The sequence below is a fragment of the Haliotis rubra genome, unplaced genomic scaffold (genome assembly GCF_003918875.1).
Source record: "Haliotis rubra isolate DU_JTF1 unplaced genomic scaffold, ASM391887v1 Scf437, whole genome shotgun sequence".
NCBI classification, from domain to species: domain Eukaryota; kingdom Metazoa; phylum Mollusca; class Gastropoda; order Lepetellida; family Haliotidae; genus Haliotis; species Haliotis rubra.
In genome coordinates this window covers 518,372-542,883 of record NW_025767121.1, presented here as the reverse complement: position 1 = coordinate 542,883, position 24,512 = coordinate 518,372, and the positions used below count along the sequence as shown (strand labels likewise).

At 41.9% G+C, this 24,512-nt stretch overlaps 2 protein-coding genes across 2 annotated transcripts in view; one reads left to right on the top strand and one right to left on the bottom strand.

Moving 5' to 3' along the window:
• Window positions 1–11,376, top strand: part of LOC124289243 (spectrin alpha chain-like) — a 72,322-nt gene extending 60,946 nt beyond the window's left edge. The window contains 16 exon segments of the mRNA XM_046725848.1: window positions 193–506; window positions 509–567; window positions 940–1,038; window positions 1,442–1,601; window positions 2,051–2,264; window positions 2,816–3,005; window positions 3,650–3,829; window positions 4,325–4,437; window positions 4,919–4,936; window positions 6,260–6,314; window positions 6,485–6,579; window positions 7,297–7,398; window positions 7,996–8,049; window positions 8,683–8,829; window positions 9,579–9,726; window positions 10,846–11,376. Of these exon segments, the coding sequence (XP_046581804.1) occupies window positions 193–506; window positions 509–567; window positions 940–1,038; window positions 1,442–1,601; window positions 2,051–2,264; window positions 2,816–3,005; window positions 3,650–3,829; window positions 4,325–4,437; window positions 4,919–4,936; window positions 6,260–6,314; window positions 6,485–6,579; window positions 7,297–7,398; window positions 7,996–8,049; window positions 8,683–8,829; window positions 9,579–9,726; window positions 10,846–10,971 (2,074 nt within the window). The 3' untranslated portion in view covers window positions 10,972–11,376.
• Window positions 11,377–15,818: 4,442 nt separating this feature from the next.
• On the bottom strand, window positions 15,819–19,428 carry LOC124289251 (perlucin-like protein). The gene is made up of 5 exons (XM_046725858.1): window positions 19,350–19,428; window positions 18,130–18,221; window positions 17,402–17,495; window positions 16,589–16,817; window positions 15,819–15,962 (listed from the first exon to the last, which is right to left on the bottom strand). The coding sequence occupies exons 1-5, from the start codon at window positions 19,396–19,398 to the stop codon at window positions 15,950–15,952; spliced, it is 477 nt and encodes a 158-aa protein (XP_046581814.1). The 5' UTR covers window positions 19,399–19,428; the 3' UTR covers window positions 15,819–15,949.
• Between the last annotated feature and the right edge of the window lie 5,084 nt (window positions 19,429–24,512).

Below are 24,512 nucleotides of genomic sequence, written 5' to 3'. Positions count from 1 at the left end.
GTGATAATTTGAGTTGCCAGAGTTTTGATACAACCATAAAATTATGTAAGTAAATATGGAATACACAGGCAACCAAGCATTTACTTTGAATCATCTATGGGTTCACCATATCTCACAGGGGTGTTTGAATCAGTACAAGATCAACCAAGATTCTTCAAATGAGCTCCTTATTTGGACATGAATTCTATTCAGGGAGAAGAAGTTGTTGGTTGGGTCTGAAGACTACGGGAAGGACTTGACATCGGTGCAGAACCTGCGCAAGAAACACAAGCGTCTGGAAGCCGAGTTGGCCAGCCATGAGCCCAGCATTCAGGGGGTGCAGGAGGTCGGGGAGAAGCTGATCGCTGAGTCCGACATCGGGGCATCCGATATCCGGGCACGCCTGGACCAACTGGCTGAAAGCTGGGAGGAGCTGAAGAGCATGTCTGCTGACAGGGGACTCAAGCTGGACCAGTCCTATGCCTACCAGCAGTTCTCCGCTAATGTCGAGGAAGAGGAGGCTTGGATCTCGAGAAACAGCATCTGCTGTCTGGAGGAGACTTTGGGGACACTATGGCAGCTGTGCAGGTAGGGTAGTTTGATTCTGTAGCCACTGTAGAGATGGTCCCGTTCAAAAAAGGTATCTTTTGACTAGGATTATAATTATCCCATGTTTATGGGTGTCAGTTGCAGTAATCTTGGTGCTGAGATGCCTTTGTGAAATGGACCCAAGGGACATATTTAGACCTGCTGTTACTTGGTCTTGGTCTAATATGTCTCAATTGATAGTGACAATTCCCACTTGGAATTAAACCATCAATTCTGGTTATTGTGTTGTAACTAATATCATGGATTTGTAGGGGTGACTTCAACAGGACCAATGAAAAGGAAAGATCTTAATGCATATCATAAAAATCAAATATTGTCTGGATTCCCAGAAGAATTCCATTGTCATTGCAGGGTCTGATGAAGAAACACGAGGCCTTCGAGACGGACTGCAAGGTGCACCAAGACCGATGCCAGGAGATCAAGAATGAAGGACAGAAACTCATTGAAGAGGTACATCACACATGCTTATCTGATTGACAGAGAATGAGGAAAAATAATGAGAGAAAACAACAGCTGTAACATTCGAAATAATATATGATTTAGTTATATCTTTGAGAAAAGGGGCGGTGGGGTAGCCTAGTGGTTAAAGCGTCTAGCATGCTGAAGACCCTGGTTCGATTCCCCACATGGGTACAATGTGTGAAGCCCATTTCTGGTGTTCCCCACCATGATATTGCTGGAATATTGCTAAAAGCGGTGTAAACTATACTCACTCACTCACTCTTAGAGAAAAATTCTTTTTGTATGTTGCAGAATTATTTTGTACAATTTGAATGTTGCATTTATTGTTCTGCAAAAATGAGTTAATATTGGTGCCCAGATTTTGTATGTGACCTCCATTTTCTGTTTCCAGGGTAACCACAATGCTAAAAACATTGCCCAGCGAAGTGAAGGACTTGAGCAGAAAATGAAGTCTCTTGAAGATGCTGCTGCTCACCGTCGTGCCAACCTCATCGACAACTCGGCCTTCCTACAGTTCATCTGGAAGACAGATGTTGTAGAGAGCTGGATTGGTGAGTTAAAACTCCAGATTTAACTGCTTCAGATGAAGATGTAAAGATACAGGTTAGAGGTGGTCTTCATCAACCCATACTTGTCGAAAGAGGCAACGAAAGGGATTGGGTGGTCAGGCTACAAGATATTGTCACATAGCTGAGCTGTTGCCTCAGAAATGCCAGTCAAGACCACAGATATGTAGAAGATCTAATAACTCGAGGGTTTACCATCAGAACGGGTGGTCAAGCAAGCTGACTTGGTTGACAGGTCATCGTATCCCACTTGCGTAGATTGATGCTCATGATGTTAATCACTGGATTGTCTGGTCCAGACTTAATTATGTACAGACTTCTGGCATTTAGTTAGAATACTGCTGAGAGTGGCATAAAACAAACAAAAACATAATCTGTCCTGCACTTCAGGCCATGGAATTCAGCCTCTCAGTAAGATTTCCCTTCTGTTCTAGCTGACAAAGAGACTCAAGTAAGATCCGAGGACTACGGGCGTGACCTATCGTCTGTTCAGACCCTTCTCACAAAGCAGGAAACTTTCGATGCTGGCCTGCAAGCATTTGAGAAGGAAGGAATCCAGACCATCACAGCTCTGAAGGATCAACTGATCTCCGCTAAACATGCCCAGACACCAGCCATTGAGGCACGCTACAATGATGTGATTGCCAGGTATTCATCATGCTTAAACTAGTCAATATTCCTCTACAGCGACACAGGGCGGTGGGGTAGCCTAGTGGTTAAAGCATTCGCTTGTCACGCTGTGGACCCAGGTACAATGGGTACAGTGTGTGAAGCCCATTTCTGGTGTCCCCTGCCGTGATATTACTGTGAAATATTGCTGAAAGTGGCGTAAAACTAAACTCACTCACTCACTCACTCACTCACTCACTCACTCACTCACTACACAGCGAAATGCTGCTGTCCCTTGAACTAGCTATGTAAATACAGTAATGGCCTAGAACAGTGTGCAGACTAAAAAGGTTTCACTTTACATGAAACATCTTTAATCAATTAGCAATGCAGAGTTGTGTCCCTTGAGCTCAACAGAAACCAAAGAATCGTGGTTCACCCCAGTTATATTTATAGGTTTTTCAGCACCAAAGTCAGTTGAACCTCCTCTTCTGACTACTGAATTTGTCAACTAAATAGCAGAAAATACTTTTATTAGTTGGCGTTTATGTGTGACCTCCCTTTCTGACACTACTGATTTTGTCCACCAGATGGCAGAAGCTGCTGGCAGACTCGGATGCTCGTAAGCAGCGCCTTCTCCATCTCCAGGATCAGTATCGCCAGATTGAAGATCTGTACCTGACTTTCGCCAAGAAGGCCTCGGCATTCAACAGCTGGTTCGAAAACGCTGAGGAGGATCTCACTGATCCTGTTAGATGTAACTCAGTCGAGGAAATCAGAGTAAGTTTAGAACGGTGTTCTGTTTGATGGCAACCTTTAAACAGTTTGTTGGGCGTAAATGATGTCATATTATCACCTGTGGGTTATCTTTAAATGTTAGAATTTGAATTTTTTTATATATATATATTCAGTTATATTGTTAGTTTGACACTAAGTGAATATCACTGATTTCAGTTTCAGGGGACTATAGTAAATCATCTTCTTTCTTTCATACTGGGGGGATGGGGAAGCCTAGTGGTTAAAGTAGTTGCTCTTTACACCAAAGACCCAGGTTCAATTTCACATATAAATACAATGTGTGAATCCCATTTGAGGTGTTTAAAGCTGTGATATTTCTGGAATATTGCCCAAAGTGGAGTAAAACCATTCTCACTTTTTATCATTTTAAAAAAATTGTCTAATGATTGTTTTTCGTTTACATAAACGAGCGAAAACAAACTCCCTCCACAAGATATGGTGTTGAATGTTTATTGGATTTGTCTGACCGTGCTCTCCTCACAAAAAGAGCAAACTGCTGATGCGGCGTTAAGCAATATTTACTCACTCACTCTGACTGTTCCCTGTGTTTGTTGCTAGGCACTGCTGATGCGGCGTTAAGTAATATTTACTCACTCACTCTGACTGTTCCCTGTGTTTGTTGCTAGGCACTGCGAGAGGCTCATGACCAGTTCAAGTCCTCACTGAGTGCTGCCCAGGCTGACTTCAATGCTCTGGCGGCCCTAGACAAACAGATCAAGAGCTTCAATGTGGGACCCAACCCCTACACCTGGTTTACCATGGAGGCCCTTGACGAGACATGGAAAAACCTGCAGAAGATCATTAAGGTGAGCTACAAGCTGATAGGCGTTGGGAAGGGGAGATAATCTGCTGATACCGTAAGTCATGACAGAAATGTTTATTTGAAAGGATTTATGATCCTGTTCCTGTTGTATGAACATGTGATGCAATACAGAAGACTGCACTATGAGACTCCACTTCACACGACATTGCACTGATGCATACTGTGCCACAGTACACCAAACCACACGCAGCACCAGACACTGTGTAATACTGCACCACACCGCACAACACACCACCAAACACTGTGCAACACAACAACACCAAACACTGCACGACACCACACCTAACCAAACTACACCAAATCAAACCACCATCTATGGAAAGATGCCCACAAAAGTTATCACAATTACAGCACTCCACGCCACGCCATGCCACGCCAACGCCGCACCCAACCAAACTTCTCCAAAACAGACCACCATCTTTCAAAGGATGCCCACATAAGTTATCACGATTAAACAAAAACACGTCCATGTTTGCAGGAGAGAGACAGCGAGCTGGCTCGGGAGGAGCAGAGACAGGAGGAGAACGATCAACTACGGAAACAGTTTGCTGCTGCTGCCAACACCTTCCACTCCTGGCTGACGGAGACCAGGTCAGTAACGGCAGGTTTACCAGGGGGGATTCAGGAGGGAGGGTGTGCTTTGTCAACAGGGAGGGGGGCCGGGATCAATAGGAGCAAGGCCAGGTATTCCTGGGCTCTCTGTTCTCAGTTTCTGTTCCACAATGATAGAGTTGTTGTGACATTGTTGTCATCTAGTATTTGAAACTATGTCTATCTAGACAACAAAGCTCATAATTGGATGTCACTGACGTTAACATACATTTGAAATTCAAAAGAATACAGCTTAGTATTTTTAAATAAACATTTGTGTATATTTTGTATGTTAGTGTTGGTTTTTAAAGTGAATTGTTATTCTGTTGTGATATTGTTCTTTTTATATTCCCATACACGTGTATGAAATAATTTCAAGTAAATTCAGTTAACTAGGTTTATTTCTCGCTTTTATTTTGTTAATGTAATTTCTTTCTTTTCTATGAAATCCTGATTTTGCCCTGGTCAACTTCTAAATTAGACTGTGGCTTCTCGATGGGTTATTATTATATTTCTAAGCATGTTACAGATGTTGTCTCTAGTTGATAGGTCTTGCATACAATAACTGGCTGATCAAGTCACCCGCAATTTTGCAAGTAGTGCAGCATCTTGTTAATGGTCAAGTTTTGTAGCTCAGAGACTAACCTATGAAGATCTGGGGTATAATTGATCTTCAGTAACCCATGCTTGTCGTAAGAGGCGACTAATAGGATTGGATGGTCTGACTCTATGTCATCGCATCCCAGTTGCATAGATTAATCCCATGATTTCAGTCACTGGATTGTCTGACCCAGACTCGATTATTTACAAAGCTGGAATATTGCTGAGTGTGTCGTTCAACATAGAGAAGCAAATGAGTGACTGAAGAAAAGATTTCTGAAAGCCTTTTAAGTTTTATAGTAAATAAAACCCCACCTTTAAAAGTAAATATGATTGTTCCAAAGATTTGGCATTTTTAAAAAGTGTGTGCTAAGCACTTTGATTTGCAGTACAGTAATATAGCCATTCAGCTTCACAAACTTAACATTATTGCTGTTTTCTAAGTGCATGAGTGTGACTCATCCTATCAGCTGATAAATCGCACATGAAAAATCTTACATGAATTTATAACCATGGTAACCATGAGACCGTGTCTCATCCCAATTTTTGTCACTAACCATTTCAATCCCGATTCCTCATTTCCATCCATCCTCTCTGTTGTGTTTTTCATTGACAATTTAACATAACCAGCCAGTTTTGTCAGCGTGTATAAACAAGATTCAGATGTAGTGCTCCATGCAATAACAGGTTCATTTAACTCGTAACATTGCATGAGAGTGTGACAATGTGTGCAGTGTGATATGTTGAATTCACAAAGAATGTTATTGGTGCCCTTGATGTTGAGCTGATCACAAATAATTATATTAATAATAACAGAAATATGTCCATAAATATTGTACCAACTCGAGTGAATGCTCATGGCACAACATCATTATTACCCTTGACAATGGATCAGTGTGCTCTCGATTTTTGTTCTCAACACCCTGGGGAGTATACAACACATTGAACATTAAGCTTCTATTTCCAGCATTACCACCCAATACTTGTGCAAGACATCCTTTGTTTTGCAACACATTCAAATCCTTGTACAAATTCTAGATTATCATGTTGTTTCCCAGCAACCTATCAGGATTGTTTATAGGAAACGCAAATATCTAAAGTGTTCTTGAGAGTGATGTTAAACAAGAAACGTCTTTATAACTTGACACTAATAGTTTATAGCTGTGTTTGGATTTGAGCAGAGGATTTATGAGAAGTGTAATGGACTGTCTCCCTGTTTCAGAGCTGCCATGATGGAGGGTTCTGGGACCCTTGAAGAACAGCTGGAAGCCACCAAGGTATTGCCTTCCATTCCACTTGAATTTGACATTCCGCGTTATGATTCCGATATTCTTTCTGTACTTTTATTGTATGAGCTTACTTGAGTGTTACTAGACTCTGTAGTGAAGATGCAGACTGAAGAATAGTATTTGATGGTTTGACTGAGTGCCTTGTTCTGTCCCTGCAGCGAAAGGCTCAGGATGTACGGGCACAGAAGGGTCAACTGAAGAAGATCGAGGACCTGGGTGCAGCCATGGAGGAGAGGCTCATTCTGGACAACAGGTACGGTGTGTGATGTGAAAGGTTGATTACAGGTGGATGACAACCGGCTGTATGATGTGACTGGTGGATGACAACCAGCTGTATGATGTGACAGGTGGATGACAACCAGCTGTATGATGTGACTGGTGGATGACAACCAGCTGTATGATGTGACATGGTGGATGACAACCAGGCTGTATGATGTGACAGGTGGATGACAACCAGCTGTATGATGTGACAGGTGGATGACAACCAGCTGTATGATGTGACATGATGTGGTGTATGATGTGACATGGTGGATGACAACCAGCTGTATGATGTGACTGGTGGATGACAACCAGCTGTATGATGTGACTGGTGGATGACAACCAGGCTGTATGATGTGACAGGTGCATGACAACCAGCTGTATGATGTGACAGGTGGATGACAACCAGCTGTATGATGTGACAGGTGGATGACAACCATGATGTGACAGGTGTATGATGTGACTGGTGGATGACAACCCAGCTGTATGATGTGACTGGTGGATGACAACCAGCTGTATGATGTGACTGGTATGGATGACAATGTGGATGCTGTATGATGTGATATGACATCCGGCTGATATGATGATAGGTGGATGACAATCAACCAGCTGTATGATGTGATAGGTGGATGACAATCAACTGTATGATTATATATATATATATATAACACAGAGACATGGGTACATCAGAGCAGTTATTTGTTTTGTCCAGGTACACGGAGCACAGCACAGTGGGCCTGGCTCAGCAGTGGGATCAGCTGGATCAGCTGTGTATGAGGATGCAGCACAACCTGGAACAGCAGATCGAGGCCAGGTAACTACCACCACACTCATCCTGTCTACCTTCAGATCCTAGAGGGGCGGTGGGGTAGCCTAGTGGTTAAAGCGTTCGCTCGTCACGCCGAAGACCCGGGTTCGATTCCCCACATGGGTACAATGTGTTAAGCCCATTTCTGGTGTCCCCCGCCGTGATATTGCTGGAATATTGTTAAAAGCGGCGTAAAAACCAAACTCACTCACTCACTCAGATCCTAGAACAGGTCCAAAGCCTGCTCTGGTCATAAGAGGCATACTGGATTGGGTGTCCAAACTCGGTGGCTAGGTCCTTAGCTTGCCCTCCTCATACCCCATTCTTCACAATACCAATCACTGGACTATCTGGTCAAGACCCCAGTTATTTACCAGCAGCTCTCATATGGCTGGAATACTTCAGTCTTATAACAATACTTCAGTCTTACAACAGCGAACAAATTAAATTTTGAAAGCATTAGTTTTGGCAATAGGTGTTAATATATACTTCTGTTTTCAACTAAATTTTTACTACTACTCAAAGCCATGTCAGATTGCTCAGATATCATGGAAATATTGGTTTATTGTAGTAAAATAAGTCAACTGTTTCCTCTTTTTCTAGAAACCGCAGTGGTGTGTCAGAAGATGCCCTGAGAGAATTCAGCATGATGTTCAAGTGAGTACCTGCTTACCTTGTTGCTGTGATAGATGTCAAAGTTATGATGTTCATAACATTTCAGTGCTTGTTTTGAATGTAGTATTCCATTGTGTACAATGGTATGTTGACTAGAACAGAGGTGTGTAATTGCTAAAACTCCTTGCGAATTCATTGCTAATTCAGTACAATTTATGTACATCTTGAACATGATATGATATGGAGAGGTGGGTCTGTGTCACACAGACAGACTCCAGTCTAAGTAAACTTAGGCTCAGTATTATTCATTACACTCCTTATACTGAGTCTAACAAACCCTAGTAGAAGCAGTGTAACGAATAATACTGAGCCTAACTTTACTAATAATGAGCCTAAGAGCCTAACTTTACTTAGACTGACACAGATTCATGCATCACAGATCAAAGTCAGTAATTCTGATAGTTACGTATCTGTGGTATGTTGAGGGCAATGATGTAGTTTAGTGGTAAAAGCATTTGCCCATCACTCCGAAGACCCGGGTTCGATTCCTTACATGATTAAATTATCTGAAGCCTATTTCTGGCATCCTGTAGTGGTATTTCTAGAATATTCTTAAAAGTGGGATAAAACCTTACTCACTCTATGGTATGTTAACAATTGCCGGCTTTGTTTCAGACATTTCGACAAGGATAAGAGCGGCAAGTTGGACCACCAGGAGTTCAAGTCGTGTCTCCGAGCTCTGGGCTATGACCTGCCCATGGTGGAAGAAGGACAGATCGACCCAGAGTTCCAGGCTATTCTGGACATCGTTGATCCAAACAGGTATGTATACTTTAACCTACCACAGCATCTTTGTGAATTTGAGGGGCAGGGTTTCTGGACGTCATCGATCCAAACAGTTATATATACTTCCACATTAACCGACTGTGAACTTGAGGTACTGGGTGCACGGGTGGCCACGTCATCTATGGTGCTGCAGTTTGCTGTGCAGAGTTGCATCCCTTGGGCATACCAGGATACTATGATTGTGGGTTCTAATTCTGGTTTGCCCAAATTATGTTTGTAGGTTTGTCAGTACCGTAATTGTGTAAGTTCACAGCTGAGACCATCATCACTTAGGGACCGTTCATAATTTATGGCTAAGAGGGGTGATGATGATTTTTATTGAGAAGCCACGCCCTAAAATTTATGTACAAAGTAAGTGACCCAAAGAAAATATAAAATGTATGTACAAAATCAATGACCCCCCCTCCCTTTTCCTATAATTTGTGAGCATAATTTTAAATATTACCACCCCACCGCACCACCATTCCTCATGATGGGTACAATGTGTGAAGGTTGACTGAAATTTTGGATATTTGATGTTTCTTTTGTACAAACCCCATTTCTGGTGTCCCCTGCAATGTGTAAAAGCCTATTTCTGGTGTCCCCTTGCCATAATATTGCTGGAATATTGCTAAAAGCGGCATAAAACCAAAACTCACCCACTCACTTTTGTACAATGAGCAGAAGTGCTTTTGTACACTAATCAGATGTTCTGTTGTATGTTATTCCTGCGTTCTGTGTTCCAGGGATGGCCATGTGTCCTTACAAGAGTACATGGCATTCATGATCAGTCGAGAGACAGAAAACGTCCAGTCCAGCTCGGAGGTTGAACAAGCTTTCCGAGCTCTCACCTCTGGCGAAAAGCCTTATATCACTGCACAGGAACTGTATGCCGTAAGTAAACTGCAATTCCCTTCTTGTGAATATTTGACAGATGATATCTCAAAACAAGTACCCAGGGCCTTGTTCAACATACCAATTGTAACACAAGGAGAGTTGTAAGCAGTGTCCAAAATAGCCACTGGCCTGCTAGCCTGTGGCTAGTAAAAATCCAGTCAGGCCAGTAAATCTGCACAATCACTGTCACGACTGGCTGGTGAGTTACCATGGGGTCATTTTGTAAATAAATCACTCTCTCCGACTTGTTAAGTTATATTGCACTTTTAAATCATGCAAGATTATGGCATGATTAAAATATTCATCATATTAGCAGCTTACTTTTGTGTAATCTTTTGCTTAGTTTCTATATTCAAAATTCGGGCTAGTGAATTATTTTGTGTGCCAGTAACTTTCAGGCATAGCTAGCCCGACTGGCAAGCAAAATTTTGAAACTATTTTGCTCACTGGTCATAAGGTCATCACCTTAGTGCTATGAGATCTTTGTTGAACAGCCCCTGATGTATGTGATTGGATTGGATAGTCAGGTTCAGTGACTAGGTTAAAACCTTGGGATTCATGATATGAACCACTTGATTTCCTGTCCTAAACACAGTATTACAGGTCTCATTGAATAGGTGGTCAGCAACCCGGGGCGGTGGGGTAGCTTAATGGTTAAAGCGTCATGCCGAAGACCTGAGTTCAATTCCCCATATGGGTACAATGTGTGAAACCCATTTCTGGTGTCCCCCGCCGTGATATTGCTGGAATATTGCTAAAAGCGGCGTAGAACCATACCCACTCACTCACTCTTCAGCGATCCATGCTTGTCCTAAGCGGCAACTCCTAAGAGGCGACAAACGGGACCGGGTGGTCATGCTCACTGACTTGGATGACACACCTTCGTATCCCCTGGGTAGATGGATGGTCATGCTGTTGATCACTGGATTGTCTCATCCAGACTTGATTATTTGCAGACTGCAGCTAGATAGCTGGAATATTCCTGGAATATTGCTGGATGTGGCTTTATACAACAAAGAAACAAATCATTCCCATTTATAATCTTGCAACAGAATGTTCACTTCCATTTCACCTAACCTTACCAAATTATAATGAATGTTTTTCTTTGGTTTTCAGAACCTTACAAAGGAGCAGGCAGATTACTGTGTGGCCCGCATGAAGCCTTATGTCGACAAGACGGGCAGAACAATACCCGATACTTACGACTACGCCGATTTCACTCGTCAATTATTTGTCAACTAATATTGATGTGGATTTCTTGACACTGCCAAGATCTGCTATCTTATCCTAGCATCGCTTAATGTACGTAGATACGGACACTGAAGACATGAATGGAGGCGGAGGTTTTTATGAAAAGACTCGAAAGAGGTGGTTGTGAATGTTTTAGGTGCAATGGTAGACATTTCATTTTTGTTTCCACTTTTACACGTCTTGTTAATTCATGAATTTTACATGTTAAACATTTGTTGAATTCATATTTAATCGATGTACCATTTTACTGTAACACTACTGATTGCTATTACCAAGTAACTGTAGCGTTGATGGACGTGTCCTGTCCTCCCTGTGTCAGTGGCCGTTACGTGTTCAAGCTTTATTAACAGAGCTGGTATGACAAGATTTCTTCTTCAATAAATGCTTATTCCCTTATAAGATGGCTTTGTTTTCTGTAACTGGTGAGTCCATAAGGAACCATTCGACTTTCTTGTTTATTGAGGGACGGTGGGGTAGCCTAGTGGTTAAAGCGTTGGCTCGTCACGCCCAGCACCGGGTTGGAATCCCCTCATGGGTACAATGTGTGAAGCCCATTTCTGGTGATGTTTGGGATTAGATTCTTACAACGTTATCAGGATTGTTTCGTGTATATTCTTGCACCATTATCAAACTTTTAGCTTGATAACAGTGTAAGAATCCACACTGAAATGTCACTTTAGCTTGGTAATGGTGTAAGAATCTAAACCAAAAGGTCTCTTTTTGCTATAAACAAGAAGTTGTTCATAAAGTTGTATGTTTCATAACTGACTCACCAACTTGTAGAATACCAAACAAACATTGACTGATGATTACAGTCTAAGGGGCAGTGGGGTAGCCAAGTGGTTAAAGGGTTCGCTCCTCACGCTGAAGACCCAGGTTCGATTCCCCATGTGGGTAAAACCATAATAGTGGGTAAAACCATACTCACTCACTCACTCTTGCCAAAGAGTGTTGAATGAAGGTGTGGTAAAACATTTTGATAATTTCACGTGCATTTAGCAGTTCACTTTAAGCCACATGTGATGTGACAGTGCTTTGTTTACAAAATATGATATGTCATCATGTATTGTCAAAATGTCTCAAATTGGTGACATACTGATTAGAACAATAGGCTGCCTTTAGTGAAGATGTTCTGTATTTTCGAATTTCGTAAGAGGTTTTTTTCTTTAATTTTCTCCATTAAAATGCCATTGAGTTATATTAATGTAAAATAACCTATAGAGACTTGGAATTACAAATTATGTCCTTTGTGAATGAATGCTATAACTTCCTTGCCAAAACTTGGGGTTAAGAACAGTCTTTACTTTGCGATAGATAGTACGTTGAATTTTGTTAGTTGTACTACAAGTAACATTCTAGTGTGCTGAAATGGCAAATGTGACTTGGATATATCCATCAGAGAGAGAGACGTACATTTTAATAATAACAGTGGGTATTTATAACTGCGCCAGATTCCGTGTATTCTATGCCCACTCAAGGCGCTACAAACAGGGTAAATCTATGTACAATGTATACATGACACTACAAATAGTTGGAGTTAAAAATGAAGGAAAGATCTAAGAGAAAGCTATGGAGAAGTAATGGGTTTTTAGAAGGGACTTGAAAGAGTTCAGTGATTCGGCACATTTGACATCAGCTGGCAGTGAATTCCAAAGCAATGCTGCAGTGTAGGCAAAGGTCCTCTGACCATAGGAGACAAGTCTGACTTTAGGGACTGTAAATAAGTGCTGATTCTGGGATCTTATACCCCTTCACACTTGAGGCAGAATGCCGTCGGAATGAAAATTCCTGGAAATTCGAACTGCATTCTAAGTATTCTGAACGTATTGAGGGCGAATCGAAAAGGCAAGCTACTTCAAATCCTGCAAGAATGTCCCGAATGTGTTTCGATTGCTGGTGGAATTTAGGTGGAATATTCTTCAAAAGTATCGGACTGTTTCGATTGCACTTGGAATATAGCTCGAATGTGCATCGAATACACCTCGAATACAGTCAGAACGTCCCGAATGCTCTTTAAATGCGTCAGGACGTCATCAGAACACCGCCAAATCGCATAAAAACGTAGCCACCTGTCACTGAAACTTCAGATATCATTCACATCTTCAAGCTGCGCAAGTTGTCTCCCGACTCCTGGCACCACATTGTGCTGCTCATCCATCATACCATTGTGGAAATTAGGATAACGAGTCATCAAATTGTGCAGGCATACCCAGCATTCAGTGATGTCCTTCACAACGGAAGACCTTGGCAGCATGGTGGTGAGGAGGATTTGCCAACTATGAGCCATGTTTCCAAATGCATTTTCCACTACCCGTCGGCCCCTGCTGATCCTGTAGTTGTAGATTCTCTCGTCTCTCTGGAGAGTCCTATGACCAGACGGTTTCATCAAGAAGGCTCTTATTCCAGAGGCATCATCTCCCAGAATAAAGCATGGCATACGCTCGTCATCTTGGGGTGAGGAGGGACAGAGAAAAAGCTTTCAGCGTAATGGACAATGGGCACACACATCTAAATCCGTTTAAGTTCAATGAAACGCCACATAAATAGTGTGATTAAACACACCCTGCTTCAAGGCAAGCAACAACTCTCCGGCGCACAGAAAACGTCGCTCACACTGATAATGTAGCAGCAGTACACATCTGTGTAAAACATAACAACTGATATTTGTATCTTCTTTGTAATTAAACATAACTCGACAATTTCTGTTTACCAACTAAAGCAGGACAGTATGCGTTACCAGCATCATTCATTGCACGTTACCGACATCCAGACTTTGAGTTACCGACATTCTCGCCCGATTTTAAAAATGCTTATTCTTCAACACATAGACATTAATAAGAAAATTCAGTACATTCAATGTATTTCCACCATCAAAGTTGATCAGTGTGCTGAATAATGTTGATTGTATACACGTGGAAGGCTGCTAATTCGGGGGGAATAATCGCCAAGCGATCTTTCCTGCCGCAATGCTGGGATGCTGGTAACGTGCGTTACCAGCATCACCTTAGGTGCAGTGATTCTTCTGGAGTTGTGGGGCAGATGATAACCTCATCCTTGCATTCCTCCACAACGACCTTACATACTTCTGGGATGATCAGGCTGATTGTGTTCCTTGCCACGCGGAAGCTGTACATGATGCTGGGGTACCTATCACCTAAGTCAGGAACCTCAATGTGATGGTTAACTTCAAGCCTGGAGGTAGCTACTTTCTCATATATGTATCCTGCTTCTGTATTCTTGGTCCCACTTTCTGCACCAACTCATCAAACATGGCAGGCTCCATCCTAAGGTTTTTGAAGAATGACTGCGTGTCCTCAACTCTGAGCTCCTCCATCAGTCTTGTGTAATGTCCATACAGCCTCCTCCTTTCCTCTGTCAGCCATGGTCTGGTCTGGAATCTCCTGGGCCTCCTCCTGTTTCTTCTCCTGGTCTCCTCCAAATCTCTTTCAATCAGGGCTTGCTGAGGACAGCAATCTGAAGCAACGCAACATGGTCCAGGTGGTCCATGCTCTATGGGAGCTGGGCCGTGACTGATGAATAGTCCAGATTCCACAGGTTTTTATACCCCATCGTGGAACATTCCGGCAGCATTCTTGATGCATTTCGGACATTCGTGTTACATTCTAAGTGCATTTGAATCACATTTGAAATATTCGAGCTGCATTCTGTTTTAATTCTTTAACATTCGATCCATATTCGGGGGTCATTCCAAGAGGGTTCTGAATGCATTCTATGTAAATTCGTACAGCATTCGAGGTAACTGAAATTCGAGTGCTATTCACGCAGCAATCGAACCGGACTCACACGGCAGTCGAAATTCATTTTAAGTATTCTTAGTGTATTCTAACGGCATTCCAATTATTCCTACTGTATTCCGATTCATTCGAGCTGCATTCGTGATCTAGTACATTTGGAATGAGTAAGAATCATTCGAGGCGGGTTCGAAGTGCGTTCTAAGTATTCCAACAGCATTCTTACAAAGCTTGAAAAAATTGTTTATTTTGACATTCTCTCCCGAATGCGGTTCGAATTTTGGAAATATTTTTTTCTGGCTGATTCTCCTTGATTCCTGTCAATTCGAAATAAGTGTGAAGGGCCCCTTAAGACATCTTGCAGGGGTGTACAGTGTGAGAAGTTCAGGCAGATACTCTGGAGCTTGACTGTGGAGACATTTATATACAAGCACAGGATTTTGAAGTTCACAGGATACTTAACAGGGAGCCAATGTAGGAGTGATGTGATCTCTCTTAGATTTCAGGCATACAATACGGGCAGCAGTGTTTTGAATTGTTTGGAGTTTCTGTACTTGCATAGAGTTCAATACAGCGTGGAGGCTGTTGCAATAGTCAATTCTAGAAAGCACAAGAGATCTAACTAAGGCATGGGCACAGTCTGTGGTGATATATCGGCGGATTGAGGTAATGATTCTGAGGTGGCGATGGCAGACTTTACGTAGATGGTTGATGTGGGCATCAAGTGAGAGATTAGTCTATGTACACACCATGGTGTTTGGCAACAGAGCAAGGTTGAATGCTTCATAGACTGAACGTTCAGATATGTAACAATGAAGTAAACACCAAATAAACGGATCGAACCAGGCCTTCGGCGTGACGAGGCCAGTACGACCCCAGCTATGGCGGCCATGTGTAAATCCAGACCAGACAACAGTTTAGAAGTAATGATGTCCCACGATAGCGATTTTAGCAATATTCCAGCAATATCACTGCGGGAGACACCAGAGATGGGCTTCACACGTTGTACCCATGTGGAGAATCGAACCTGCCAATGCTTTAACCACTAGCCTCACCCACCGCCCCATGCAAATACAAACAAGCAGCTGTGTAAATATATATTTTATTGAGATAAATACAATGTTATTGTCAAGCGCGGTTGTCAGCTGTTGCTTGAGGCTAAGATGATCGCAATTGCCCCTTCTGTCGTCGCCCTCCAATAACGTCACCGTGGCTGCTTAGACCAGAGGGCTGAAAAAACACGAGAGGCTGTATAATATGTCTGTTTTATCCTGTTTGAATCTTAGATCCGCCCTGACTATGGCGTTCGATAGAGGTCCGAGTGGTTTTGATTTGAAAGGGAGGGGAGGGTGATTTTATAGATGTCGGCCTCTGTGATATGAGGAAACCATTTGATTCAACACAGCTTTAAACTGAATAATAATTTAGTTACGTATCGGGTTCATTATTGGAGAAAACCCATTGTATTCGAACTATATTATTTTCAGCCCTTACTGTACTGCTAGAGACTTAATTGAAACAAGTCTAAATTTTCCTGATTCTCTGGGGCTCATTTTCAAGTATGTTTTCGCTTCCATCTTAATCCACATATATTTAGAGACTAAGAGATCATCAAGAAAACACTATTGATGGAGATCTTAAGCGTTTACTACTTTAGTGAAATCCCTGACCATGGGTATGGTGTTACCAAAGCAAGGAAAATGATCAGGGAATTCTGGGATTCGAACCCATCATCAGTGGGTCCTGGCACGTCAAAGGGAGGTAACATTGCAAAGGAATTCCATCGATTTCCACGACAGGACCAACGGTGCCTCTTGGTGTAGAAAATAAAACGAAGTACAAGACGTTACACTTACAAGGCCTCGCAGATGAAGTTGAGCTCGGCGTTGCAGGAGTGGTCGTTCCACTTGTAGCCTCTGGCAGGCTTGGCGTTGATGTGGGCGCAGTTCTCGCCGCGGCCGTTGTCGTTGTTGGGTTGTCCAGGGATCCAGTTCAGGTAGGTGGCGTTCTGCTTGAAGCGCATGTTCTGCCATTGACCCTCGGTATCCATATCGCTGAGGCCGATCCAGAACTGCTCGTAGTAGTCTGTAGAACAAGAGTGAGTGAGTGAGTTTGGTTTTACGCCGCTTTTAGCAATATTCCAGCAATATCACGGCGGGGGACACCAGAAATGAGCTTCACACAATGTACCCATGTGGGGATTCGAACCCGGGTCTTCGGCGTGACGAGCGAACGCTTTAACCACCAGGCTACCCCACCGTCCCCTGTAGAACAAGGGAGTGAGTGAGTGATAATGGTGAATTGATGCTAAGACTCTTTCAATTACATTAAGGTCATATCTCAAAGGAATATGTCTAGAACGGGTTTGTCCAATTTGTTTCCAAGGCAGGGAATCAAACTCGGATCTGTTGCGTGAAAAGCAAATACTTTAATTGGACAATATTGACCATTTTGTTCAGGCTACTACGGTTGAAACGAGACCAGTAATCTTAGTTCGTTATAACCGTAATTCGTGATACGCATTTCGACTAAAATATAGCAAGTAGACAGGAAAAATAACTGTTCGTTATATCCGTCAGTTCGTTATAACCGTAGTTTATATAGTACCAAACAGATGTACTAAAGTTCTCAATGTCCCCTTTGAGCCCTACGAGGACAGCAGCTCTTACCACTGTACTTGGTCTTGAGGATATCGGCAATACGATCCTGCTCCTCCTGACTTTCGATCTCAACCAGGGAAGACCTCATGGCGGTACAGTAGGTCTGTAGATAAAATATGGAGGTATTATAGATACCCTCGAATTGTAAACGCTTGATACGACTGGGAATTCGTGGAACTGGTAGTTTAGTCCCAGGCCAAATGTTATAAAAGTCCCTACATGTCTTTTAGGATCTCTCAGCAGAAAAAGTGTTATCCAGTAATTATAATGACACCTCCAAGCATTCAGAAAGTCTTCTGTGTATCAGGTTATTAACACAAACAAGGTTTACCTCACTGCTTGGGGTGGGGGAATTTTTTGTACAGATTATTTTTGGTGAAAAACACTCTTTTAACGTGGATGGTGTCCCCCCTATTCAGAAACGTTAACTCAGGCCCTGACCAAGTGCCTGAATATTAACCCTGGTCTAATGGAGGGCGACAGACACTGGTGTCCGACATGGACAAGATATGCAGTGTGGATGATAAGGTCGGGTGTATCATATTACCTGAGTTTTGATGCTATCTCTACATTTGGCCTTGGGGTAATTTGCTTAACGCCGCAATATTCCAGCCTTATGATGTAAATAGTGGAGTCTGGACAAAGGCAATCGTATGATTGTGACATTGTTAATGAGACTCTTCAATCACATTTGTATTAAAAACACAGAAAACTCAACAACATTTCATTGGACATACCCAGGCCTCTATCCAGTGGACCTTTAGCTTCATGACCTTGTAGCAGGAGTTGTCGCCAGCCTCCCAGCCTTCACGACACTCGATGGTGGTCTCTGGAGTACAAGGCAGGGAGTGAGTGAGTTTAGTTTTACGCCGCACTCAGCAATATCCCAGCTATATGGCGGCGGTCTGTAAATAATCGAGTCTGGACCACACAATCCAGTGATCAACAACATGAGCATCGATCTGCGCAATTGGGAACCGATGACATGTGACAACCAAGTCAGCGAGCCTGACCACCCGATCCCGTTAGTCGCCTCTTACGACAAGCATAGTCGCCTTTTGTGGCAACCATGGGTTGCTGAAGACCTATTCTACCCCGGATCTTCACGGTCTGGAGTACAAGGCAGTGAGTGAGTGAGTCGTACATTGCAGTATAATAGTGGCAAAACCAGACCTAGAGTTATATCAGAGGCAAGAGTCACAGAACGGTCCACTCATGTTAGGGAACACGAATTAGCGACATGACTCACCCCATCGGTCAAGCAGCCGATGGGGAAGACAACCCATAAGATACGAACTGACCGTAGGTAACCTCCCCAAATATGGAATGAGGAAAGCCGGATACAGGCCAGGAATGTCATCTATGTTAATTGTTTGAACGTATATATAATTGTGAACCAGCAGTGCGGGGCAGTCCGGGCTGAATCTGAGAGTTGAGAACCACCCCTTGTAACCACCAGAATAAATCGTGGTGGACGCACAAGTGGACTTGTGTTCTGAATAGAGACATATGCCCCAGAGCATCATCTTACTGAGGCGAATACTAAGGTATAATTTGAAAAGGAACTTTAGTGAACTTGAGGTTTTCATAAGTTGAAACTCAAAATCTAAGCTCATAACGAAGAGCTGGTGTGCTCCAATGGAATATCATCTTCCAAATTTCGTCCATTCATTGAAATAATTGTGACCACCCGATTCCCGTTCAGTCGGTTCGCATTAACTGTTAACGAAAACAATAAGAAGTAGGAGAATCAGTAGTGTTTCAAATTCTAATTTTAAATACAATATTGAATAAAATATTTAGTATTAAATTTATGCTTATAAAATCAAACTAGCCTGGTTAGATGTACTTTTCAGATTTACAGAAAATTCCCTAAGAACTTCATCTCATATGGCGGATGCCGTTTCAAGCCTACAGAGACTAGACACGGCAGAGTTATCTCCCTTGCTATACTCACGAGCCACGGCACAAGCAAGGACAGCGAGGAACACGAGAGCAACCTTCATTGTTGAAACTGATCGAACCACTCTGTGATTGTGATGACCGTTTGCTTCTCATTCCCATTTTTATACCTTTTTTCTAAATCTAAAATTGCTTACCGGGCCATTAAATAATCGGATTTCTTCAACGGTGACGTGTCTGTTTAGTACTGGGTTTAAGTGCCGGGCGTTTAACGGTGAATACATACGAGTAGGTATTTAGCTCAGGCACGACAAACAGATTCCGTTTTAACTGTTGACAGACTGGATGCATTAAGAACGTGAATATACACTGCATGGTTTACCCATTATTGGATAAAACATAAAGTCAGCTAAAACGGATTAAGATTTGAATATTTAGCACGCATGGGAATGATACCGGAGATTTACTTCTAAAGTGAATTCATAGTTCACTTTCATTGTCAGTCCATCGTTTCTTCTGTGGTACTGGAGCAAATTGCATCGAAAATCAGCCCGTTAGATTTTAGGAAACAGAAGAAGGCTCGATATTTTACAGTATCTTTAGTGAGCGAGTTGTTGGGTGAGTGAAAGAATATTGTATATATAACACCGCATACCAATAACTTTTAAGTGGCATATATGATTGTAACATTAATGAGGATAGGTTGACGTGGATTTCAAATGATTTACTCTGTCAATGCTGTGTTTGGTTACAGGTGCCATAGTCGGGCAAGTGATAATGATACCAGCACTTGCACCGAAACATGACATTAAATTAATTAAGACTTTGAAATGGAATCAACCCTGTCCACATCGATTATTCAGAACTAAATGTTGCTGATTGTAATGTAAAACATTGACAACCAAATGTTATCTTGGAAACTGTAACCTGTTGTTTAGTTTGTATAAGTTAAGTCAACGTTTATCCTAGTACTGGAACTGACTGTTACTCAAACTAACTTCATATCTTGTTTTAAAATTGAATTCCATTTAGTTTAAGATATAATGAGTTTATTTGCTATTTTGATGAACACATTAAACTCAACATATTTAATATATGGAATCCGAGAAGGGACATTGTCGCGTTGTCGCCCTCTCAAAAACAAACAAAAAGAGGCAAAATTAACCAAAGCGCGACAATGCGACAACGCGACATTTCGGCCATTTGTCGCATTGTCGCGATGTCGCGTTTTGAATAATATTTTTCTATTCCTCCAAAGGGCGACAATGCGACATAGCGACAATTTTCAAGGTCAAAATATGTCGCGTTGTCGCATTGTCGCCCCATCTAAGATGTGTGAAAAAAGCTCAAAAATGGGCGAAACGCGACAATGTCCCTTCGAGGATTCCATAGTAATACGATATCATCTAAACTGTCCACTTCCATCTGCTCGGGGCGGTGGAGCAGCCTAGTGGTGAAGCACTCGGTCGTCACGCAGAAGACCCGGGTTCGATTCCCCACATGGGTACAATGTGGGAAGCTCACTTCTGGTGTCCCCCGCCGTGATGTTGCTAGAATATTGCTAAAAGCGGCGTAAAACCATACTCATTTACTCCATCTGGCCTCTGGGCGCTCTCTCTACGCTTTCAACACAGAATATCAACATCGCCCTTGGGATGTTTGATTTACATTTTAGAATTTGATGAATGATAAGAAAGGTAAAGTACTATATGGATAACAACTCCTTTATCTCGTGCTTGACGACGGTATAAGAAAGGTATAGTACTATATGGATAACAACTCCTTTATCTCGTGCTTGACGACGGTATAAGAAAGGTATAGTACTATATGGATAACAACTCCTTTATCTCGTGCTTGACGACGGTACAAAGAAAGGTATAGTACTATATGGATAACAACTCCTTTATCCTCGTTAGCGACGACGGTATAAGAAAGGTATAGTACTATATGGATAACAACTCCTTTATCTCGTGCTTGACGACGGTATAAGAAAGGTATAGTACTATATGGATAACAACTCCTTTATCTCGTGCTTGACGACGGTATAAGAAAGGTATAGTACTATATGGATAACAACTCCTTTATCTCGTGCTTGACGACGGTATAAGAAAGGTATAGTACTATATGGATAACAACTCCTTTATCTCGTGCTTGACGACGGTATAAGAAAGGTATAGTACTATATGGATAACAACTCCTTTATCTCGTGCTTGACGACGGTATAAGAAAGGTATAGTACTATATGGATAACAACTCCTTTATCTCGTGCTTGACGACGGTATAAGAAAGGTATAGTACTATATGGATAACAACTCCTTTATCTCGTGCTTGACGACGGTATAAGAAAGGTATAGTACTATATGGATAACAACTCCTTTATCTCGTGCTTGACGACGGTATAAGAAAGGTATAGTACTATATGGATAACAACTCCTTTATCTCGTGCTTGACGACGGTATAAGAAAGGTATAGTACTATATGGATAACAACTCCTTTATCTCGTGCTTGACGACGGTATAAGAATCATTACCGAAATGTAGCATCGTAACACAGTAGGGACGTTGTTATCCATGAAGTATCATGCCTTTCTTATCACCCTTGGGCGTTGAAATGGAACTGTGCCGATTCCTTTGTGATAAAATGTCAGTATGTGGATACATTAGAATGTCTAGTTTCCCTAGCTGATTATGTTGCCACTGAGCAGGTTAAGCGTACCCCCGGCTATATATATTGTTAAATAATAGGGATGGTATATGTATTGCAGAGAATTTTCATATTGCGATATATTGCGATGCGGAAACATATATTGCGATATGTATTGCCGGATTATTTTTTAAAAAAACTACTTATAATCAGTTAATGCTTGATTATAAGCAAAACAACAAAATCACTGTGATTGATTAACCGTTTATAAAAACTTTTAATCATGACAAAATAAAAATGTAAGTAACATTTGGCACTAATGAAACAGGGATAGAACAATTCAAAACGGCCGGATTTCCGAGGTTACGAAGTTTTTCCGAATGCATGTCAAAATACCGGTTTTCGATCAGCGTATCGGTATCGTTTTCATGTCTGAACCGGTAAATACCGGTAAACCGCGCAGCCCTATTAAATACTGTATGCATTGTATATGTATTGTATAAATGAACATTGAAAGTTCGGGATTATAAAAAGTGTGCGATTGTCAGTTTTTCTGAATGTTTCGTTTTTTTCCAGGTGGCGTACGACACCTGAGAAACATGTGCTTTTCAGATTAAATTCCGCAGCGTATTTTATATCATGATCAGCAATATTCTTAACCAATTCAGAAATCACGGGTAACACCACAAATTTATTCCAATACAAGATTGAGTGTTTGAATGAGTTGTGTTTCCGGATATTTCACGGCGTTCCAGTACTGATTGTGATTCCAGCTGTACGGTTCGACTCCCCATAGGTTGAAACAAAATATGGTAATAATTACGACGGTTTTGAATGATTGAATCCAAAGTCCGTTTAATAATGAAAAACCCAAACATTTGCCCGCAAGTGCTTCTACAAACAGCTTTGACAATAGCCACAGTGCAGACAGTACTTCGCTCCGGGCCTTCCCATCTTTGATACAAGGCTAGACGATATAATTAATACCTGGGGTGAATATGGACATTGTCTCTGGTTATAATTAAGGGTTAGTTTGATGAGCATTTCACAGTTAGTTCCAGTATGATATGGACATAGAGGCTGAGTAAGTTCCATTGTAACAGGGTTAGGGCTTGAGTTAGGTCCAGTGTACTGACTGAGTTTGGTTTTACGCCGCTTTTACCAATAATCCAGGATTATCTGGTCCAGACTCGATTATTTACAGACCGCCGCCATATAGCTGGAATATTGCTGACCTTTTTGCATTAAGATCTTTGATTATATTCATTTTCAAAATACAGAAACCAGATATGCATGCCTAAGTCCTTTCTGACCTCATCAGTTTACTTAAATGCTAATTAGCTGATTAGAAGCTTGACCTCTTGTTATCTCCTATTGGTGTAGTCGGATCTTCACACAAAGTGGTAATGGGTTAGTGTAGAATTATTATTGAGTTTTGGCTATCAATAAAACGGCGTAAAACTAAACTCACTCACTCACTCACCACTAATAATCCAGCAATATCACGGCGGGGTACACAAGAATTGGGCTTCACACATTGTACCTATGTGGGAAATCGAACCCGGGCCTTTGGCGTGACGAGCGAACGCTTTAACCACTAGGCTACCCACCGCCCCTAGCCTCAGTGTAGCAGGGATATATATGTTTATTTTGTCCCGGAATGGAAGGCCGGAGGGGTTGAGTTAGTTCCGGTATAAACAAGACTTGAATATTTTGAAACCTTTGTCATAGCTGGAATATTATATTGTTGTGCGGCGTTAAAAACAAACAAAACTGGCGTTCTACACCATGAACTGGAACTGGTATTTCGCGGATACACAATCAACCGAAGCGTCTGTAAAATATGTACAATATAGACCACAGATTGAATAATTTCTTTTAATTGTTGACCTGAGACTGACTGACTGACTGACTGACTGAGTTTGGTTTTACGCCGCTTTTAGCAATATTCCAGCAATATCACGGCAGGGGACACCAGAAATGGGCTTCACTCATTGTACCCATGTAGGGATTCGAACCCGGGTCTTGGGCGTGACGAGCCAACGCTTTAACCACTAGGCTACCCCACCGCCCCTGACCTGAGTCAGGCAAGGTTATTACATTTTTTGGTATGTACAACTTCATCCCAAGTTAACCAAATGTGTGTGAAACAGGAATAAGTTAGTGCAGTGCCCGTTATATAACGCACAATATGTAGAGGTGGAAACAAAAGTTTGGTGGCTAAGAGGGGACTTTGCTTTCTTACGAGTCAAATATTCCAAATTGGTTGTGAACGATGTCCATACTTTTCAAAACAACATTTCAACAGTTTCCCAAACTTTATTTTTTTCAGTAGATGATCAAAAATAATTTCACACAAAGTACCATCACATGTAATCGTATAAGTATAGGTGTGGATTATAGTCTATACATACCCACACAACACAATAGAGTGAGTGAGTTTAGTTTTACGCCTGACTCAACAATATTCCAGCTATATGGCGGCGGTCTGTAAATAATCGAGTCTGGACCAGACAATCCAGTGATCAACAGCATGAGCATCGCTCTGTGCAATTGGGAACCGATGACATGTGTC